Below are 22,847 nucleotides of genomic sequence, written 5' to 3'. Positions count from 1 at the left end.
TTGAATCTTATATTTTAGAATCAAGAGCTCCACATTCTCAAATAAAAAAAAGCTAAGAACTAATTCTTAGGTTTAGGCTATGTTTGACACGTTTAGGTGATAAGTTAGCTGAAAGTTGAAAAGCTAGCTGATAGCTGAAAAGCTAGCTCATAGCTGAAAGTTGATAAGCTAGCTGAAAGCTGATAGCTGATAGTTGAAAGTTGAAAAGCTACGTAATTGTAATAAAAGTGTTTGGTAAAACTAGCAGTTGAACAAGCTGAAATTGTAAAATGACATAAAAGGACATACTTGTATGATTATTTTTATATTTAACATTACTTTATTTTCACATTAATATCTATAAAATATTAATATTAAAATTATTATAACTTTAAATATTTTAATTTGACTCAATTTATTTATCATCTTAAAAATAGGTTTTTCGAAGGAAAAAAAAAATCATCTTAAAAATATAATATTAATTTTTACTTATTTTATTTTAACATTAATACCTATATGGTGGAATTTTAATAAAATAATAAGGATAAAAATGACAATAAATTCAATAAGCTATAACTTATAGCTTAAAGCTTAAAGCTACTGAAATAAGCTCATTCGCCAAACACTTTTATAGAGCTTTTAAGCTAGTCAAATAAGCTTTAAACTAGTCAAATAAGTTATAAGCTAGCTGAAATGACATGTCAAACATAGCCTTAAAACTCAAAATAAGAGTTAGGGGACATGTGAGTTTGGTGAAAGAGATTCAAGGGTCAATCCTTAGAAGAAGTGTAATTTATCTTTTCGATGTAAAAAAAAAACCTACAGTAAGAACCCTCATGAAAGATGCTCAAAGTGGTCCCTTTCCGGGACATCCGATGAAAGATGCTCAAAGTGTGGACCAATTTGCAACTAGTGCACGTTAGGTGTCCCTACATTTTAAGGAAGTATTGTGATAAATGATAATCATTCTCTCTGCTGCTTTAATTTAACAGTTTTGATGTATCTATCCATACTCTCATCCTCTTTGCTTGCATCAAACCAAATACACACACATGGAAGCAATAGTTTCTGGGTTGTTGATCTCCATCTTGGACAGGCTAGCAACCAGAGCTTTTCAGAACATTTCCATGGCAAGAGGGCTCCATGCTGATGTGGCCACCCTCCAAGACTCTCTCACAATCATCAGTACTTTCCTTGTGGATGCTGAGAACAAGCAAACTCAGAACCAGGCCATATTGCTCTGGCTGAACCAACTCAAAGATGTTTTCTATGATGCCAGGGACATCCTTGATGAGATTGAATGTGAGACTTTGAGGAGCCAAGTTGTGAACAACACACATGGTGGAGGAGGCTTCACCAGAAAGGTACAACGTTTCTTCTCATCCTCTAACCCTTTTGCATCTCGTGTTAAGATGGCCCGCAAGATCAAGGGCATCAAGCAGAGGATTGATGAGATAGCATCTCTTAGGATGAAGCTAGGTCTCTCTGAGAGCCATTCATGTAGTAGTAGTAGTACTAGTGTACCACTCAATCATAAAATGGCTTGGAGAGAGACTCATTCTCATGTTAGGCCTTCCCATGTGATTGGTAGAGATGAGGAGAAAGAAAAAATCATTGTGTCCTTGATGGCTCCACCATGTGATGGTGAGGAGATTGATGTTGTTCCAATTGTTGGAATTGGAGGGCTGGGGAAGACCACACTTGCTCAATTAGTTTACAATGATGATAGGGTGATTGAGAATTTTGATTTGCGTATGTGGGTGTTTGTGTCTGATGATTTTGATGTTAAGAGGCTAGTGCTAGAGATTCTGAAAGCTATGCATGGAGTAGATGTAGATGCTCACAACTATAGTTTTGATCAATTACAGAACCTACTACGCGAGGGATTAGAAGGGAAGAAATTTCTACTTGTTCTAGATGATGTCTGGAATGAGGATTATAGATTGTGGCTTGAATTGAGAAATATTTTACTAGGTATCCATGATGAAGGTAATAAACCCGGTAACAAGATTATCACCACCACTCGGAGTGACAAGGTTGCTTCGATAATGGGGAATGTTTATAAACACAACTTGAGATATCTCCCTGAAGAAGATTGTTCAAAGCTGTTTGTTAAGTGTGCATTCCCAGCAGGAGATGCGAATCAGCATCCAAGGCTTTTAGAAATCGGGAAGGAGATTGCTAGAAAGTGCAAAGGGTTACCCTTGGCAGTGGTGAGTTTAGGATGCCTGCTTTACTCAAAATCGGATGAAAGGGAGTGGAAGAAAATAAGAGATAGTGAAATTTGGAAAATGAACCAGCAAGATGATGGCATTTTGGCTGCATTGAAACTGAGCTATAATCACTTGCCATCTGAAATGAAACAGTGTTTCTCTTATTGTTCAATTTTTCCTAAGGGTTATGAGTATACTAATTTGGAAATGATTTCATTGTGGATGGCTCATGGACTGCTACAAACCAAAAATGAAGATGAAGAGCCAGAAGATCTTGGGGAATTTTATATTAAGGAGTTAGTTTCAAGATCTTTCTTTGAAGGTGCACCTGAAGAACAAGTGGTTATTGATGGTCTTATTTCTGAAGAACTTGAGCTTCTAGGCATCTCCATCTTCAAAATGCATGATCTTATTCATGACCTTGCTGTGTCCACAATGCAAAATGAAAGGACAGTAGTGAAATTCAATTCAACAAATGTTAAAGAAAAGGTGCATCATTTATCATTTGCAGACAGTGGTGCAGGAGTTCCTACTTTTGGTCCAAAGTTGAAAAAGGTCCGAACCATTGGATTCTGGCATGCAGGTAAAAGTGCACCTGCAATCACTAAACCATTTGTGGAATGGATCTCCAAGAAATTCAAGTACCTCAGGGTGTTGAACATACAAGGATCAAATTTTCAATTCTTGCCAGATTGTTTCGACAAAATGAAGCATTTGAGGTATCTTGATCTAAGCTATTGCCAGAGGATGGAAAAACTCCCAGATTCAATTTGCAAGCTTCAAAGTCTGGAGGTTTTAAATCTATGTAGATGTGTAGCACTTAAATATATTCCCAAAAAATTGAAGAATCTTATCAGCCTTCGTATTTTGTGGATTACGACACAAGTTTGCAATTTGTCTTTCATAAGCATTGGGAGATTGAAATGTCTGCAAATTTTGATCTTATGGAATTGTGAAAATTTGGTCTTCCTTCCGCGTGATTTGAGGCACTTGACTGCTTTAAAGAGGCTGAGCATTGAGGCTTGTGAAGAGGTGACTAGTTTTGAGGATGGAGAAGAAGAAAATGAAAACTACTCCTTGAAACTTGAACGATTTTCAATTGATAAATTACCCAAATTGGCAGCACTACCTGGTTGGCTTAGAAGATCCGGTAAAACTTTGCAATACATGGGTCTTTCTGTATGTCGTAGCTTAATGGCATTGCCAGAATGGTTGCCAAATCTAACATCACTTGAGACTCTTCTCATTGCTGATTGTCCAAACTTGGAACTACCTCAACAAATGGATCGTCTTCAAAACCTTCAAAACTTAAAGATATATGGATGTCCTCAGCTAGTTGAGAGATGCAAAAGAAACACAGGCCCTGACTGGTCCAAAATAGCTCACATCCCAAATGTTGAAGTAAGTGTAGATCCTGATTTCTCTTTGGTTTGCATCCATACGGATTGTATGTGTTACTTATTATGCTTGTCTAGCTGAATGTTGCTTTTTATGTTTCTTCAATGAATCCACTCATTGTTTAGGTGCAATCTAGTTTGAATGTTAGACTTTGCTGTTGACAGCTTTGAATTGCATAATGAATTTAGATTGCATGTTAATTCAGATAGTCTATAATTTTTATTTTTTTTCACTTCTATTGTTGTTTGGACAAACTGATCTAGTTTTTGAGAAAAGTGGGAAGAAACTGAGCAACTAAACTATTGGAATATGGACTGTTACTGAAATGTCAAGTGTGCAACTAAATCTACTATCAGATCAACCTATCATGCTCTGGTAGTTTAATTGGCATTTTAATGGAGTGTGAGTAACATTAAATAAGCTCTGGGGATAGCAATTTTGGCTTTTGAATATTATTATAACAAAATTGAGATTTATTATTATACATGTACATTTGTAGCTTTTGTCAGATAATTTTTTCACCTAGCTAGTTTTGCACCTGCATGATGGACTAATTGTTTGTATTTGTCAGTTATTAATACTTTGGTTTCAATATGCAAGGTTCACAGTGTCTAGGATCACTGGTAACATCATGGAGCAGATAGAGATTTTTTGCTCGTCCGATTGAGCGTAACCACGGGATTGTAAATGGTTGAGATAAGAGTTTTAAATTGCTGTTGAAGTCGCGGTTGTCACTACATTGCAGAACAATCATTTAAATTGCGGTTGTGGTCACGTCCACAATGCTTGATCTTGTTGATGGCATTGGTCTGTTTGACCTTTTTACCAACCTTAGATTAAGAAGGTGAATGGCTGCACTAATGCATTGAACAAGAACAGCTAATAATGCTTTAGCAATTTTTCCATCTTGATTCATGGACACATATAACACATCAAATGAAAAATGAAAATCTTCAATCCAAAGCTTTAATGGCAACTCAGTCATCTTTTGATCATTGGAAAGATTTGTATTGTCATGCTTCCATTCCACGTCTAATCAAACTTGATATTAGAACGGAGAACTATAGGTGGCTGGTACATAATCAGAGGAAATGTAGGCTAATAAGTAATAACAATATTACCAAATAATTTATGTTCTTTTTTTTTTGAAACTAATTTATGTTCATTGTACAAATGTCAACATTATTTATCCATCATCATATACATGGCATGAATCCTGAATGACGTATGCAAGTTATGGGTATGTATATGAAATATTCAATTACTTTTTTATATAAAATTAATTTTGTTGATATTATTTTTTTATCCTTTCTGGATATAAATTTATACTAATAACAAAGAATAACTAAATAAATGTACCAAAAAAAGAATAACTAAATAAGAATATATTTTAAATTTCAAATAAGAAAATCTAAAAATATTATCCTACTTTCTTTCTGAAACTTATCCTAATTAATATAAGAATGATTTTTATACTTTTGTTTTTTACATAGCAGAATAGAAACACTAGGCACTAAAAACACTAGGCACCAAGCTCAAACAGACAAGAAACAGCTCATCACCCATGTGTATCCTAAGAAAGCTATGGCAACTGCCAAACAGGGAGGAAAAGATATGAATCCCAAAAGAAAAAAACAAAGAAGCACTAACAAAGTCAATCTGCCACTAAATTAATTACACGTTCTAGGAACATAGGGTCACCATAAGATGCTCTGGATCACCACTTGAAGAAACAAGATGAGAAGTCTCCATGATAGAATCAGTTTCAATTATCACTTGAGGAAGATTCTGATCAAGTTCATGACTTCATAGAACTATTATAAGTCCTTCCACATTTTTTTTGGTATCAACATCCGATATCAGTCACCTTTTAAATACTGTCAGATCTAGGATTTAGTTACAGTTAAGGTTCTTCATCCCTTTTCAATAGTGTAAAAAAAGTTGAAAAAAAATTACTAGCTTGCTTGGGAAGAATATTAATTTGAATAAAAAATTTTCTTGTCATACATGATTTTTTATAAAGTTATATATTGACTAGAGTAGAGTCATAATAATGGTTTAATTATATTATTATTTCTAACACTCATTACGTGAGAGTTTATTTGGGCTTGAAACATGAACAATGCACAAATTTACCTATTATGTGTTTATATTAAAAAAAAATAAAGTAATAATCGAACTCTAAACTGTTTGATTGTAGAGGTTATGATACCATAGAGGTTATGATACCATATCAAACAACCAATTATCTCAATAACTTAAGTGGTTAGGGAAGAATCATATAAATGAGTTTATCTATTTCTATGCTTTTGGAATAACCGGTTATTTAACATGATACTAAAACATCTATGATTAATGATGGAAAATTTCAATTATTGTTATTGCTGCTCTCAATTCTTAAATTGAATTTCAATTGGAGGGCATGTGCATTGTCAAAATGCTACATGTCTAAAGGAGCTCTTTCTTGCATTAAGGGGGTATGCTAAAAATAATACTTATGGAATAATTATATGTTTAGAACCTACTCTGAGAAATATCAATGCACATATCAAATATTAAATGGTTACTTGTTAAAGTTTGCAAAAAAAAGAAAGAAAAAAAAAAAGCACAAACGGTGAATGACACTACCCCATGAGTTCTTCAACCACGTGTCCTTACACACCCGACACTTGCACACCGCACATACATACTTAACATATATTCAGCATGCTTGCTTTCTTTTCTCAACTCTCAACAGTACCCTCTTGTTTGTCCACAAGTTCTCAACTCAAAAAAGAGACATTCATCATACATAATGGAGGTATGCTATTTTTATGCAAAGGGCTGCTAAGCTGCTTTATATGAATGTGATTCACAATTTAAGTTAATTATATGTATGTGTATATATCTATATATATACATATCATGGGATACTTGTGTAGTAACTGAAACTATATATAAATTACATTTATATGCCTTGCCTAAATAAGTAGAAGAAAATTTTATAAATGTGCATCACTTAAATTAAGAGTCAAGACCAATCTTGCATATATGTAGCAAAACGGGTTAAAATAGTTAGCAATTTTTTCCTACTTTCTTTAATATGCTTCAGGTTTTATTGATAAATTAGGTGCTCGCGTTAGTCACAATCATAGTAGTCAAAATTGCGATTAAAATCACTTAATCGTAAGCTTATGTGATTAGTGGTGCCATGAGCAACTAAAATCACATTTGTGCCTTAATCGTGGAGAGAAAAATAAAAGCTATGCAGTTCTCTTAACCTGCACATATTTTAAACTTTCCCATTGGTAAGGGAATAAAGTCACTAGGAACTAATTACATGGCGAGCATGTTGCACTTAATAATACGTAACTTTGCTGTGTCTTGAACAGGCTCATTCTAACTTGAAGAAAAGAGAGTCTATCTTAATTTCTGATGAGAATCCTGCTGCATTTAAGGTATATATGCATGCAATGCAACTTTTATGTGTCCTTTAGGGTATGTTTGGATCGAGAAGTTTGAAGCACAAGAGATATGTGGGAGGGGTAATTGAAAGGTTATTGCTAGTCTTTCATTTCATTCCTCTTGTTTAAAAAATTAAGGGTTATGGATCATATTAGTCCTTGTGTTTGTAAAAACGTTTGATTTTGGTCCCTCGATCAAAAAACCGTCAGTAATTGTATTATAAACCGCCATTAACAGTAAAAAAACAGCCACTAATCGTCATTTTTTTAGGTTAAAGGTCATATTAGTGGCTTTTTTTAAATTAATTTTTGGGTTAAAGGTCATATTAGTGGCTGTTTTTTTACCGTTAAAGGTCATATTAAAGGTCATATTACTAATGAGTTTACCCAAAATCAAACACTTTTACAAACACAGGGACTAATATGACCTTTAACCCAAAAATTAATTAAAAATATTTAACAAAATGAAGATTATCCTATACTTCCCCATGCTAATCATCTGATTGAGTTTATTTTACAGATTGAGTCAAATGGTTAAGACCTCAGGTGTTTTTAAGTTCATTTTGATTTACCAGCATGTCTTTGTATGTTTACTTCTGCAGGTCTGCATGATACATAATTGTAAGGTCAGGAACTTGAATAATATAATAAGACCATCACAAAAGTTAGTATGGTTCAGTAGTAAAGGAGAACATATATAGGTGCATATGGTTGTAATTTTCTGTCAACTTTCTGCTGATACAAAAAGCTTATATGGACTAATGATCTAATCTAATTCTATGAATATTAGAAGAGGAGATCAAGAATGGGAAGCCATGTGGACCCTCTTGTAAGAAAGGTTATTCTCTTTCATTCTTGTTATATGCATTATTATCAGGATTCTTGTTATATGGTATGTAAATACAACACTCAAGCCATGGGGAATCATGGTGAGATCTGATTTTGAATATGCAAATATGAACATGCAGGATATATTAATCGGTTTACCTTTAGAATTGTCTGAGTGACATAGTCAAAAAAATAAAACATTGTATTTTTTTTTATCAATAAACACTCTTTTCAAAAGCTTCTACACTTTCAAGAACATTATCCCATATTTTGTCACCAGTATTTGTATCCTAAATGTGCATAACCTGTTTTGTTCATTTGAATTGGATAAGTCAAAACTCTCTCTGTAGGATAAACTTTGTGGATGCTAATGTTAGATGTATCCCAATTGCTAAAGTTACCAGTTTGATTAATTCCCTTGGTATTACACCTTCCTTTGCTTTTATCAGCAGCCAGAAGATAACTTCACTGGAGAAGAAAAATACAGTGAGGATGAGGATAGCAATGATGCTGCTGAAAAGGATCAAGAAAAAGATGAAGGGGATGATGATGTGGTTGATGATGATCAAGATAAAGTAGAGTTCTTATTAGGTGATGATGGTCCAACTACTGCAACAGAGGAGGTACACTTTTGATTTTTCTGAGTCAATAGATTATAGAAATGGATTTTGCAACTTGAAACTTCTTGACTAACCATTTTAGCTTTTCATTTCTAGGCTTGGTTGAGCCAAAATAAGATGACTACATTATGTATTAAAGACATGGGTTTGTTATCACCAAAATCTAGAAGTTACAAAGGAAGCCTTTGTGCTTACAAAGTACTTTTGAATTTTGATGACAATCATTTCAATTCTTCTTACAGGGGGAAGTTCACAATGGTCTGTTCACGAAAGATGAAGATGAAAAGAATATGCCTCCTGCGCGACATTTCAGCCATGGATGTTACTTAATCCAAGGAATGATGGCCCATGGAATGGAAGACTACGTTTTTGCTAAACACAAGAAGCTCAATGGTTATGAGTTGGGACTGTATGCAATATTTGACGGTCACGCAGGTCGTGATGTTGCAAAATACTTGCAAAGCCATCTGTTCGAAAATATACTAAATGAGGTGCACCCTTTAGAAGTTGGTCATTTTCATTTTACTGGTATATTTTGGTTTCACAATTGCACAAGATCCATGACATGTTTACTCAGAAGCTAAGACTTCTAATGAGAATTGATTATAGAGCATTTCACCGAGACACTAAACATGCAATACACCATTATCATTCTCACTAATATTTGATTTATTACTTATGCATGGGAAGCCTGATTTCTGGAAAAATCCAGTCCATGCTGTTAAGAAAGCATGTAAAGCTACAGATGAAGAGATTTTAGAAAACATAGCAGATTCACGAGGAGGATCAACAGCTGTTGCAGCAATACTAATTAATGGAGTAAAGCTACTGGTTTTCAACGTTGGTGATTCTCGAGCAATATCATGTAAAAATGGTGTTGCTAAACAACTTACTGAGGATCATGAACCAGAGAAGGAGAGAGATCTCGTTGAGAGCAGAGGAGGCTTTGTGTTGAATAGACCTGGTAATGATAAAATATATTTTCAAGAGTAGACTTCCCATCATTTTTAGATCATCCAAGAAACTAAATTTGTTTTCATATTACTAAGTCAAGTCTTTGCATCAGACCGGCTATTGTTGAATACAGATTTTTCTATGGAAATCACAAACGAAAAATGAAAGATTAAGCTTACATCATGGAAGTTCTATCTTTGGGTTACAGATAACTTTTTTTTATGATTTTTCACCAACCTAGTCTTGAGAGTTTGTTTTTTTAGTTCACTGTTCCATTGTTATTTTATTCTTTGAATTTGTGGACTTGAATTGCTCCTTCCAAGTCCAGCAATAAGGATGAGCTGAATTAATTACCAAAAATATATGATGAAATTAGGGAGTGTCCCAAGAGTGGATGGCATATTAGCAATGACGCGAGCATTTGGAGATGGAAATTTGAAGGACCACATTACTGCAGAACCAGATGTGATGATTAGGAAGATTGATGAGGACACTGAATTTATCATTTTGGCAAGTGATGGTCTGTGGAAGGTAAGATTAAATATGCACTTGGCATACAATATGCACAAATTTTGTCACTGGCAGGACATTACGAACTGGGAGATAATGTTGGCTCCTCTCTATTACAGGTGATGGCAAATCAAGAGGCTTGTGACTGTATCAAGGATATTGAGGATGCCAAAAATGCAGCTAAGAAGTTAGTTAAAGAAGCCAAATCTCAGGGAAGCTATGATGATATTTCGTGCATAGTAGTTAAATTCTAGCTTATGTGCATTTTTTTGGGGATGTTTGTCTTTGTCTAGTGTGTATTGTTTTAAATTTCTTCAACTCAAGGGAATGTGTCTTTATAATCTGGTTGAGGGTTATATACGACTCTGTCCAACTACGCTCTACTTATTGCAATTTGTTTAGCCAATCTTTCCCCTATCGCCATTCACCATGCTAAGTAATCTACCACAAATACCTCTTACACATCTTTTGAGCCTGTCTACAATCAACAAGCAGAACATTTAAGCTTAGTTCTTAGTTCACATTACTAATCTATTTCTATGATGTGGGAATGCGGTCTGTTCAATGAAATGAAAAAATTTCATTGCAGGGAGAAAATTTCATTGCCTAATGGAAGATTTTCTGCCCATTAGATCTGATCTAAGATCACCAACCAGTTAGACATAATCATTGGTAATATTAGTGGACATCCACTAGTGTTTTAGAACAACCCCAAAGCTTGAACACATTTATAAGTTCAACAGCATATGTTATTGGTCTGTATCAAAAACCAAAATTTCAAATTCAAAACCCATTATTGTTACAGAGTTAAAATTGGCAATTGCTCAGGTACTAATTCTACATAAGCCTGAGTAATAACTAATCTTATCTAGCAAAGAGTTGTAGACTATCCATAAATGATCATATCATGGTGATACTTGCTTGCCTTCTATGTCCTCAAGTCTTAGGGTAACTGCTCGTTTATGTGCATCGAGACCTTCAACTTCCGCCATGGTTGCTACATATGGCCCAAGTTTTCTCAAACCTTCTTCTGTGAGAGACTGCACTGTCATGTACTTTAGGAAAGAATCCAATGAAACACCACCATACATTCTTGCATAACCATAAGTAGGAAGAACATGATTTGTCCCACTTGCATAATCACCAACGCTCTCTGGTGTCCACGGCCCCAGAAAAACAGAACCTGCATAGGGAATCAATAGGCATGTAAATCTAGGATCTTGAATTGTGTTCAAGGACACAGAATGAGATTATCAAATGAATCTAAGGTCAAGAAAATAACACCAATGCCTATTTTCAAGCCACACCAAAATTGGCTCTTACAGATTTAGAAAATGAGAGATTGCAGACATATAGCCCGTATGGAATGGACTTATTAGAACTTATCTACGGGGAAACGCCATCGATAAGCTCCAGTAAGTGCTATTTGGTTTGCATTCATATGGGTTGATGTTAGGTACCAGAAAATAACACTGAACTGAGAATGCAAATGTATTAGATAGCACTGAATCCTCTGGAGAAATTCCAGAAGCAGTGTTTAGGGAATTTGCAAATAACAGAGGAAATGAAAAGACAAAGATGAGCAAATTCGAGAGTGCTCCTTCTCTCCTAGTCCTAGCCAATTCCAGCCTAAAACAATACTCTCTCCATAACTAACTTATATTCTCTCAGCTGGTACAATGGTCCCCCCCTTCCCCTCTTGATTGCTGCCACCTCACCAGGAGGTTATTTAGGAATACTACATTCTAGAAGAGTGATCATTAGGTGATTCTGCTGGCATCATCTTGGGCCTCCTATTGTAGACGTTGCCAAACCTGGGCCTGGTTCTTGGGTTTGCAACATCTCTCCCTCCTTGAAGAATCAGCTTGTCCTCAAGCTGATGATCTGGGAATTGTTCCAGTAGTTTGTTGAAATCTTCCCAGGAATCCTCAAATTCTGGCAAGTCCTTCCACCTCACTAATACCTCTAGGTCTCCATCAGTTTTTGCTCTAGAGTCTTGAATTGATTCTGGTTCAACCTTGAGCTCCCAGTCTTCAGTGAGAGAGACAGGTAGTGGTTGGCTGGTGGCTCCTGCATTCAAAGCCTTCTTGAGCAGGGAAATGTGGAAAACTGGATGCGCTTGACTGTCCTCTGGTAGCTTCAACTTGTAAGCTGCAGGATTAATTTTTTCTATGATTGGAAAGGGTCCATAATATCTAGGGCTCAGTTTCTGGTTCTTCCTCCTGGCTAAACTCTTGAGTTTGTAAGGTTGTATTTTAAGATACACCAAATCCCCAACCTCATACTGCACATCCCTCCTATGTTTGTTGGCCTGCTGTTTCATCCTATTCTGTGCCTTCTCTAAGTTTTCCTTCAATTCATCAATTATCAAATTCCTTTCAGCAGTCATTTTCTCTACTTCATCCACTGAAGTCAAGGAATCATTTCCCCTGATGATTACAGGAGGCTCCCTCCCATATAAAGCCTTGAAAGGAGTGGTTTTGATTGCTGAATGATAGTTTGTATTATACCAGAATTCTGCCCAGCATAACCACTTGGGCCACTGCTTGGGTTTTAGCCCTGTCACACATCTCAGATAGGTCTCCACACAACGATTGACCACTTCAGTTTGCCCATCTGTTTGGGGATGGTAAGCTGAGCTAAATTTCAGCTTTGTTCCTGCTAGTTTGAACATTTCTGACCAGAAGGTGCTAAGGAAAACTCTGTCCCGATCAGAGACAATAGAAGTGGGGAATCCATGTAATTTCACCACTTCTCTTACAAATAACTCAGCTACTTCCTTTGCATTGTAAGGGTGAGCAAGTGCAAAGAAGTGTGCATATTTTGTGAATCTGTCTACCACAACTAAGATAGTATCCTTTCCCATAGCCTTAGGTAACCCTCCAATAAAGTCCATAGAGATATCTGACCACCCTTGAGAAGGAATAGGTAATGGCTGAAGGTAACCAGCTGGTTTTAGAGCCTCATATTTGTTCCTCTGGCACACTTCACACTTTTGGACATAGTTTTGAATATCCAACTTCATTCCTTCCCAGAAGAAAAGGGCTGAAATCCTCTTGTATGTTCTGAATATACCTGCATGGCCTCCAATAGCAGAATCATGAAATTCCTGGAGAATTGTGAGAATTTTCCCAGATCCTTTAGGGATGACTATTCTGTCTTTGTATAACAGCCTTCCTCTGTGCAATTTATAACCAGCTGTAGTGTGACCTTGGGTGGCCAACTCTTGCATGATCATTCTGTACTTGTCATCTCCTAAGATTTCAGCTTCCAAATCTTCCCATTCTGCACACTGTACTGATGAAATTGCTGAGAATTGCATCTTTCTTGATAAAGCATCAGCTGCCTTATTTTCAATTCCTGGTTTGTATTTTATCTCAAAATCAAACCTCATCAATTTGGATACCCATTTCTGTTGTTCCTCCCCCATTAGCCTTTGCTCTGCTAAAAACCTCAGGCTCTTTTGGTCAGTGTGTATGATGAACTTGCTGCCCAGCAGATAGTGCCTCCATTTTTGAACAGCAAATACTACAGCCATCAGCTCTCTCTCATAGACTGATTTGGCTTGGGCTCTGTCTGATAAGGTTTTGCTCATGTAGGCTACAGGCTTTCCCTCTTGCATGAGGACAGCTCCTAATCCTTTCCCAGAGGCATCAGTTTCCAAGATGAATGTTTTATCAAAATTGGGAACAGCAAGCACTGGTACTGTTGTCATGACCTCCTTAAGCTTCTCAAAAGCTTTGGTTGCTTCCATACTCCAGCTGAAACTATTTTTCTTTAGTAACTGGTTTAGGGGATGAGCCAATTTACTATAGTTCTTCACAAACTTCCTATAGTATCCAGTCAATCCCAGAAATCCCCTCAACCCTTTTACCTCTTTAGGGATTGGCCAATTTAGCATATCTTTGATCTTACTTGGATCAGCTGCAACTCCTTCTTTAGAGATAATATGTCCCAAGTAAGCAATCTCACACTGCCCAAAAGAACACTTCTTCCTGTTTGCCACTAGGTGATTGTCTTTCAGTACTTGCAATACTACCCTCAGATGTTCTGTATGCAACTCTTCAGTCTTGCTATAGATTAATATGTCATCGAAGAATACCAGAACAAATTTCCTCAAATAAGGTTTCAAAACTTGATTCATGAGGGCTTGGAAAGTAGATGGTGCATTAGACAGCCCAAATGGAAGAACCAAATACTCATAATGCCCTTCATGGGTTCTAAAAGCTGTTTTTGGTATGTCTTCTTCCCTCATCCTTATTTGATGATACCCTGATTTTAAATCTAATTTAGAAAAGACCATGGCTGACCCTATCTCATCTAACAATTCATCAATAATAGGTATTGGGAATTTATCAGGAATTGTTAACTTGTTTAGGGCTCTATAGTCTACACAGAATCGCCATCCACCATCCTTTTTCTTTACTAAAATTGCAGGACTGCTAAAAGGGCTAGTGCTAGGTCTAATAATCCCTGATTTCAGCATGTCTTTAACTAACTTCTCAATTTCATTCTTTTGGTAGAAAGGATACCTGTAAGGTCTGCTGTTTGGAATAGTGGCTCCTTCTTGTAGTAAAATGGCATGGTCAGTGTCTCTCTTTGGGGGCAATCCTTGTGGTTCTTGGAACACAACAGGGAACTCAGCTAACACTCTCTTTAACGCACCTGATGTCTCAACTTCTGCTCTTGGTTCTTCACTCAAACAGCCATAAGAGTAAAAATACCCCTCAGCCTCTCTCTGTTCTGTCATTTTAATTGATTTCCAGTCAGCTGCAACCCCACACCAGGATGGTTCTCCTTGTAGTGCCAACTTCTGTCCATTTGACTCCCACTGAATTATGAGTTCCTGGAAGTTTGCCCTGATGTTCCCCAAGCTTGCTAGCCAGTCCATTCCCAAAACTAACTCAGTTCCCCCCAATCCGAGAATGAAGAAGTGTTGGGTGATTTGTATGCCCTGAACTTCCAGTTTCAAGTTCTTGCACACCCCAGAGTTTCTCTCCTTGGCACCATTTCCCACTTCCACCACATACTCAGAAGTTGCTATGACTGGAATTTCTAGCTCTGCTACTAGTTCCTGGGAAATAAAATTACTTGTGGCTCCACAGTCAATAAGGATCAGAATTTCCCTGTCTTTAATCCTTCCTTTCACCTTGAAGGATCTGTTTGAAGTCAGTCCTTCCTTACTGTTCAGTGACAGCTGTAGGACCTTGCCTTCCAGCACAAATTCTCCATCTTCAGCTTCCTCAAACACCTCTTCTTCTTCTTCTTCATCTTCTACTTCCACCAAAATCAACTGGTAATTTTTCTTTGCACAGATGTGCTCTTTTCCCCATTTTTCCCCACATTTAAAGCACAACCCCCTCCTGCTTCTCTCCTGCAACTCAGATTGGGAAAGTCTCTGCCCCCCATTCCATCTTCTCTCTGGTGGTTTTCCCTCCTGCACCTGATTCCCAGTATTCCCCTTGTTCATAGGATTTTTCCCTTCATTATCCTGATTTCCAGCTCCTTCTTTACCCTGGTAGCCCACTGCAGTACTAGGAAATCTTCCCCTGTTTTCCCCATAACTAGAGAGATTTCTCCCTCCCCCACCCCCTTTTTCCTTCCATCCCCTTTTGTCATCCTCTCTACTTTTACCCCCTTTTACTGCCAGATTTTTCTCTTCCAACAGAAGAGCTCTGTCCATTAGCTCTGCCAAATCCTCTGCAGGATACAACTTCATCTCTGCCTTAATCTCTTCTTGCAACCCGTTCAGGAAAACGCCTTTCAACACCTCTCTATCAGCATTCCTCATCGGTGCTGCCAATAGCTCAAAGCTCTCCCTGTATTCCATCACGCTTCCCTTCTGTTTTACACTAAGCAAAGGTCCAAAGGGATTCTGAACCAAAGCAGGTTGGAAACGACGAATCAGAGCTTCCTTGAAGGGTTCCCAAGCGCGCACAGGAGCTTGTTCCTCCCACCATTGGAACCAACTCAGAGCTCGCTCCTCCATAGCAATCATCACGAGTTCGATTTTTTCTCCCTCCTCGATTCTGCTGAGGCGGAAAAATCTCTCAACCTTGGTGAGCCACCCGTAAGCGTCTTCACCATTGAACATCGGAATGTCTACCCTCCTTCCAGTCACCGCTCTCAAATGACTACGATGATGGTGGGGTTCGAAACGCTCGCGACTCCGTGTTGTAGAACGCGACCCGGTCCGCGACCCGGTTCGTGACCCACCGTGTGTTCTTACGGCAGAAACGGAACCCAGATCTCGCGAAGTCCTCCTATGACGAGGGGTGTTGGAGCGTCCTCTGGTTCTCCTCTGGTCGCGGCTCATGAAGAGTCGCCGGAGTTCCTCAAACTGCTCGTGAGCCACCTCCTTCATCTCAGTGATGGTGCGTTCAAGACTGTCAACTCGAGATTCCATGGCGCTGCGGGTAAACACCATACAAAGCTCCCTCTGGATCGGGAGCTCTGATACCAATGTTAGGTACCAGAAAATAACACTGAACTGAGAATGCAAATGTATTAGATAGCACTGAATCCTCTGGAGAAATTCCAGAAGCAGTGTTTAGGGAATTTGCAAATAACAGAGGAAATGAAAAGACAAAGATGAGCAAATTCGAGAGTGCTCCTTCTCTCCTAGTCCTAGCCAATTCCAGCCTAAAACAATACTCTCTCCATAACTAACTTATATTCTCTCAGCTGGTACAATGGTCCCCCCCTTCCCCTCTTGATTGCTGCCACCTCACCAGGAGGTTATTTAGGAATACTACATTCTAGAAGAGTGATCATTAGGTGATTCTGCTGGCATCATCTTGGGCCTCCTATTGTAGACGTTGCCAAACCTGGGCCTGGTTCTTGGGTTTGCAACAGTTGATAAGCATACATGACTAGCCACAAAAGGCCCATTCCAATCCTCATACATCAATGAAAAAGAGCAACAAAGGATAAGAGAGCCATACCTGCATTCTCAATAAAACCCTCCCACTTCTCGGCATCCTTCACATTCACAATTAGATGCTCGGGTGCATATAAGTTCGAGAAATTGATTGACTGGAAAACAGAAAAACAACTTTTAGTTCTGAAACTTCAGCGAAGATGCTATAAAGAAGTTGAGGAATTGAAGCCTAACTACCTAAAGGAACCAGGTCTTCGGTGAAAATGTAAATTCAATGAATATAAAGAAGTGATTAATTCTTTAAATCAGGCCTTCGGTGAAATCAGGCCTAATTGATAATTCTTTAAATGAAAGTCACCAATTATGACATATCAGAGATTTAACACAAAATATGCATTTATAGACACTAGTCTGTTAAGAAAACAGGGAACATTTGGTGGTGTGTAACCTACATCTGCACATGTATAATACAAATTTAAACATAGATTAACAGTCTGTGTTAGTCCTTCTGAATAATTGTTGCCTCTCTTCGTATTATCTCTTCACTCTGCTTTTAGAGGGCCTAAGAATATCGAGATGATGTTGGACAGCAGTACTGACCTCGTGCATATCACGTGCGTATACAATAAAGCTGTGGCTCAGGGCTTTAGCAGCAAATTCTCCTCTAGGAAGACTCTGCAACTGCTTGCTGAGTTCCTCCTCTATAGCATTCACATCCACACCTTCACCAGCAATCACAAGAACAACCTGACTATCAGGGCCATGCTCAGCCTGAAAATTGTATATTAGTTGCAGAGACATGAGCAGTGTACAATAAAGCTAAAAGGTTCTTAGGTCAGTGGTACTACACGTTAGAAGACAGTTATTCCAGTTAGTTTTCTTGTCTATTTCCACACATAACTTTCCAACAGGGTTTTGGAATAATTAACATCACAATGTAGAAATAAAAGCTTTTAGAATAATATATAATAGTATAAAATACAGTAGAACATGAGATTTTAGCAGGATGACTAGAAAACATAGTCAATTGCATTCTCACTGAATGTAAATAAAGTTTCATAAAGCAATAAAAACATTTTAAAATTCAGCAAACCTGGGAAAGTAAATCGGCAGCTACATGACGAGGACTTGCATGCTTATCAGCAATGACCAAAACTTCAGATGGACCTGCTGGCATGTCAATTGCAACCATAGCTTCACTGTTCTGCAGAAGATTTAAACAGCAAGGTAAAACAGGAAAAACCATTGATAAAAAAACCAAACTGGACCAGCCAGTTCTACAGCAAGTTCGGCTAACCAATTGGGCGTCTGATTTGTTTAGCCAAATGAAGGATCAATGCCAAGTTACAAAGATCCAAATATACATGGATTATATTATGTGTCTTCTTATTGTTGATTTTTTTTATCTTACAAAACACATAATATGCTTAATTTATGTTACTTTTAAAATTTAATTTGACATAAATTTCTGAATAGTATACATATAATATATTCTATAATACTAAAAATTTCTGTTATTTTAAAATTTGACTTAGCATAAACTTCTCAGTACTAAAAATATACATAAAGAGCATACATATGAAAGGATTGACCACGATCTAACTAATGAATTGTGAAACAGTACCTTCACGGGTTAATTGACCAATTCGACTTTTAAAGAATCAGAAAAACAAGTTATGAAGCTTGAAACACAATACAGATAGATTCAAAACTCACTTGTACTATCATTTTTGCAGCTGTGACATATTGGTTTCCCGGGCCAAAAATCTTCTCAACCTACAAAAGCATCATCACATAATCATGTTACATGAAAAATGAAGAACTGAGGTACATAGATTTTTTGTTAATAAAAGGTTTATATTTTAATAATGTTCTGAAACCATGTTATATATAAGATAATACATTTAGTATCTCCTTTCCACTTTCAATATGAGAAAATTCGGACATGATATGTTACGAATGTGATTGTTAGAGTTAGTTAGACAGCTGGCAGTTAAGCTGTTAGAGTTTGTTAGGAAGTTAGGAAAGTTGTTAGAGAAGTTAGTGAAGCAGTTGAAGTATAAAGAGCTGCTAGTTGATGAATGAACTTCTCTCTTTCCTCTGAATCTTCTTTCTCTCTCTATCTCTCTCTCTCTCTGGTTTCTTCCCTAACATGATATCACAGTCAGTCATTATGTTTTGAAACAAATAACCCCAAAAATATATTAATACATTCAACTTATCAACAGGGGGTGAAAATTTCGAGCATGAATTTGGGATGACATCGAATAGGATATACAAGATTTCAATAAATAAAATAAGTCCATGAAGGATAACACATGTAAATAAAGATGAGCATAAAGCTGAATCTAAGTAACCACAAACAATAATGTGAATGGAAAATCCAACAAAACAAGTGAGATATAATGAGAGGATCCACCTTGGGACAAGTTTCCGTTCCCCAAGCCATAGCAGATATGGCCTGCAATGGAGAAAAAGGTGATATTAATCATTGGTCAGCTCTGAATTCCCAAATGTAATAATACAAGCATAAACTTAAAGATAAATATGATGATGTTATACTCAAATTACAGAAGCAGATAAAACAAGGGCTACAATATCATGCTTCGAACCTGAGCTCCTCCAGCTTTGAGAATATGAGTCACCCCTGCCTTCATTGCACAATACATCACCTCCTGCAGAAAAAACATAGGTCAGAAAAATATTAACCTCACAATTATACTCTTCAAAAAATTTAGATTCAGTACCTTGCATATAGTGCCATCTTGTGCTGGAGGAGTTGCAAGAACAATTGTTTTACATCCAGCAATCTGTGCGGGCTGGTATAAGAAAAAAATTATAAATCAGCTAAATCTGAAAAGATGAACATCCATATTCATATGATTCAACTATTTGAGGATGAACAATACCAAGAGCTAATTAAATACCAATTCAACTTACAACTGAAAGCATCAGAGCTGTCGAAGGTAATACAGCAGTTCCCCCTGGAACATAAAGACCCACAGAATTAATACTTCTTGCAACTCGCTTGCACTGAACTCCCTGACATATCAGAAAACTCAAAAAGACTCACATAACTAAGAGACAAAGTGACACTGAACCAATGAATAAAGATAAGAGCATGAAATAACTTGACATGGAAAAAAAAAATCAATGTATTTTATCAGATCTTCCAAGATTGACTTAATAGTTCCTACTTCCTAGTAATCCTGCAAGCACATCCATCTTAGCTAACAAATTTCTTAGAAAGCATACCACTAAAGCAAAATATCTACAGATAATATAGTTGCCATTGCATCTTCCAATTTTTTGTTCGTATTGCCAAAACGAAACATGAACATGTTTAGGAATAAGAACTTAACAGCACCACACAATTAAAATCCACCAGCATTAATTGGATAGACATACTTTCATGTTCTCAACATGGCTTTCAGGTGTCCTCTGAGCAGCATGAAAGGCGTATATATTGCTGTAGGCGACATCAAATGCTTCCTTCACACGCGCATCAAGCTGCAGTGTAAGAAAATAAAAACAATCATCACCACACAAACAAACAAACAAAATAATAACAACAATTAGTTAACTAAAACTGTTAGCTGTTAGCAGTTAGTTAGTTAGTTAGTTAGTTACCCTATGGCTATGAGTTAGTTCTATTGGTTATACAAGACCAGGTTATGTACCTTCTTTGCAATAAATCAATCAATTCATGTGAACAGTGTTTAGAATGAAGTACATAAATTATATACCTGTGGTTCAGGGAGGTTGGAGACAATTTCAACAGTGTTATCCAATTCAACCTTGTCAAATTTTGAAGTATACCTGAATGAAAAAAAAAAAAGTTGAAATTGTGATTGATGCATGAATGAAATGAGAGAAGAGGATTTTAGTGATGAAAAGAAATCATCACTGTTTCACAGCAGCATCGCCTCTTTTGTGAACTTGGTCGACAATGGGGTTGACCAGAGCGAAAACGGAAGAGAAATCGATGCGAGGGCGAGCCATGAGGCTGCGAACCTCATCACCATTCAGCTCTGACAATCTATGTGACTTCATCATCACTCACTCACTCACTCAAAGGTCAAAGCTTTCTTCTTCTTATGTGATTTAGATAAATTTTATAAGGTGCTTTTGTTTTTGGCTGGGAAACTTTTAGAATCAATTTTATATCCAAAGAATCACTTTTAGATGGCTATTGAGATGTAAAAATGGATTTTATTAATGATGGGACAAGTTCAACCAATCACTCTCTAAGTGAGTCTGACTCTTCTAGGATGGCGGTGGTTGATGTTGCTGCTCCACCCCGGTCAGAGATTCCTCTATCGGTCGTGATATGTCCACTCCGATAGTAACTACGAAAACATTCTCACGCCTAAATTAACAAAAGTACATGGTGAGTAGAGGTTAGGTTAGAAAAGTGTGTACCTTAATTTGACTTGGGTCCCTTCACGTAGACAAAGACCGAGTATCCAAGGTTTTGTCAACGTGTTTGAATTCTTAGGTACGATGTGGTTAGCGGTGAGCCTTTAGATCTCATGTGTCAAACACCCTTTATGTAGGTGGACTTGTGTTCCGCCACTTGTTATGTTCATCCTTGAGCAAAGTGTTCAGCCATTTGGCGGTGTTTTGCTAGCCTTAGAAGATTTGAGTAGGAAAGACACTAGGAGACAATTTGAAGTTACCTCAACATAGTTAGCATAAGCTGGTGGTCTAATTTGTATTTTGGCATTGAGTCAAATGTTGGTGTGGCCGGAGCATTGTTGCCTCCTTGCTTTCACTAGGCATGGATGTGAGGCTATGGTGTCTTGTATGGATGTTGTAGGTTGAGAGTTGTGTTCAGCATAAATTGTTGTAAGTTCATAAGTTGGACATTGCGCTTGCATAAGTTGGAACCAGACATGTATGTATATGTCAACCCATGTATGATATAAGTTGGCCTAGGCACATGGGTAACCCAACATGCGTGATATAAGACAGTTAAGGTGTGATATAAGTCAGCCTTGGCACATAGGGTGACCAGACATGTGTGATACAAATCGGTTTGTGATATAAGTTAGCCTAATCACATGAGATAACTCGACATGTGTGGTATAAGTTTGCTAAGGTATGATGAAAATTGCTTAAGTTGTCAAGCCTTTACCACGGGCCATGACCGAGGTATTTACCTGACTCACCAAGGTGTATGATGTGAAACAAACAACTAGTAGGTGTAAGTATGATGGTTGGTTTATCTGCAAGTTCGTAAGTTGGACCAAGGTATTTACATGACTCACCAAGGTGTATGATGTGAAACAAACAACTAGTAGGTGTAAGTATGATGGTTGGTTTATCTGCAAGTTCGTAAGTTGGAGCTTGGCGATGGTAGGATAACGATACAAGCTCTCGAGTTATATCTCAAATATGGTAATACATTGGTGTGAGCTCTCGTTGGTAATACATTGATTTTATTGGTACACCCAAACATCACTAAACTTGTTAGAATTGATTTAAACCTAGAAGAATTGATTCTAGAGAATTGATTATGGTTTCGCAACACGCACTAAGGTAGCGTTTGGTGACAGAACATGACAGGACAGAACGGAACGGGACAGAACAGGATGGAACAGGACAATAATGTTCTGTGCAATGTGTTTGGTAGCTTCAGATCATTAGAACAGAATTAAAAGTTTAATTACATATATAACCTTCTTTTTTCTTCTACCTTCACCGGTCCTCTAAACCTATTCCTCCGCCTCCCATGGTTTTGTTACTGTGCACAGATCGATACAGTTCAAAATATATTTGTTTCTTTCGAAAAATGATAAATTTCAATCTGTGTGTGAATACTTTTCGAAGAGAAATTATCCATTAATGGACTTGCATCGTTGATTACATTTTTAAATTATTTCTCTTACGCACTTTTCTTTCTTTCCTGTACTATCGTAGGGCAGACCTTTATTGAATCAAATGGAATCAATACAATGTTAAAAAAACATATAATTGGCTTTCAATTGATTATTCATGGCAATAGATGGAGACGAAACAT

At 37.2% G+C, this 22,847-nt stretch overlaps 3 protein-coding genes across 3 annotated transcripts; 2 read left to right on the top strand and 1 right to left on the bottom strand.

Annotated features, from left to right (window-relative positions):
• The first annotated feature begins 895 nt into the window (after positions 1-895).
• LOC130712040 (putative disease resistance protein RGA3) lies at positions 896-4,753 on the top strand. The gene is made up of 2 exons (XM_057561865.1): positions 896-3,593; positions 4,191-4,753. Exons 1-2 carry the CDS (start codon positions 1,032-1,034, stop codon positions 4,203-4,205), a joined length of 2,577 nt encoding a protein of 858 aa, XP_057417848.1. The 5' UTR covers positions 896-1,031; the 3' UTR covers positions 4,206-4,753.
• A 3,564-nt stretch (positions 4,754-8,317) lies between these two features.
• LOC130710104 (probable protein phosphatase 2C 28) lies at positions 8,318-10,318 on the top strand. The gene is made up of 5 exons (XM_057559260.1): positions 8,318-8,484; positions 8,724-8,972; positions 9,172-9,445; positions 9,812-9,966; positions 10,065-10,318. Exons 2-5 carry the CDS (start codon positions 8,772-8,774, stop codon positions 10,197-10,199), a joined length of 765 nt encoding a protein of 254 aa, XP_057415243.1. The 5' UTR covers positions 8,318-8,484; positions 8,724-8,771; the 3' UTR covers positions 10,200-10,318.
• A 262-nt stretch (positions 10,319-10,580) lies between these two features.
• LOC130710103 (histidinol dehydrogenase, chloroplastic-like) lies at positions 10,581-20,954 on the bottom strand. The gene is made up of 12 exons (XM_057559259.1): positions 20,733-20,954; positions 20,572-20,644; positions 20,234-20,335; positions 19,766-19,867; positions 19,573-19,644; positions 19,438-19,500; positions 19,245-19,286; positions 18,542-18,601; positions 17,919-18,029; positions 17,426-17,596; positions 16,890-16,980; positions 10,581-11,128 (listed from the first exon to the last, which is right to left on the bottom strand). Exons 1-12 carry the CDS (start codon positions 20,879-20,881, stop codon positions 10,851-10,853), a joined length of 1,314 nt encoding a protein of 437 aa, XP_057415242.1. The 5' UTR covers positions 20,882-20,954; the 3' UTR covers positions 10,581-10,850.
• Between the last annotated feature and the right edge of the window lie 1,893 nt (positions 20,955-22,847).

Source organism: Lotus japonicus, chromosome 4, assembly GCF_012489685.1.
Source record: "Lotus japonicus ecotype B-129 chromosome 4, LjGifu_v1.2".
Taxonomy (NCBI): domain Eukaryota; kingdom Viridiplantae; phylum Streptophyta; class Magnoliopsida; order Fabales; family Fabaceae; genus Lotus; species Lotus japonicus.
The sequence above is the reverse complement of the archived record's forward strand: the minus strand, read 5'-3'. Positions and strand labels throughout refer to the sequence as shown.

What these genes read in the sequence shown, in the direction of transcription:
- LOC130712040 (XM_057561865.1), top strand. Translation starts at nt 1,032, where the DNA reads ATGGAAGCAATAGTTTCTGGGTTGTTGATCTCCATCTTGGACAGGCTA.
- LOC130710103 (XM_057559259.1), bottom strand. Translation starts at nt 20,881, where the DNA reads ATGATGAAGTCACATAGATTGTCAGAGCTGAATGGTGATGAGGTTCGC. An exon ending in CCAACCTCCCTGAACCACAG is followed by an intron (nt 20,336 to 20,571) that starts GTATATAATTTA and finishes CTTACACTGCAG; the next exon opens with CTTGATGCGCGTGTGAAGGA. An exon ending in GGGTTTTATTGAGAATGCAG is followed by an intron (nt 11,129 to 16,889) that starts GTATGGCTCTCT and finishes TTCCCTATGCAG; the next exon opens with GTTCTGTTTTTCTGGGGCCG.
- LOC130710104 (XM_057559260.1), top strand. Translation starts at nt 8,772, where the DNA reads ATGCCTCCTGCGCGACATTTCAGCCATGGATGTTACTTAATCCAAGGA. An exon ending in TCGAAAATATACTAAATGAG is followed by an intron (nt 8,973 to 9,171) that starts GTGCACCCTTTA and finishes ATGCATGGGAAG; the next exon opens with CCTGATTTCTGGAAAAATCC. An exon ending in CAAGTGATGGTCTGTGGAAG is followed by an intron (nt 9,967 to 10,064) that starts GTAAGATTAAAT and finishes TCTCTATTACAG; the next exon opens with GTGATGGCAAATCAAGAGGC.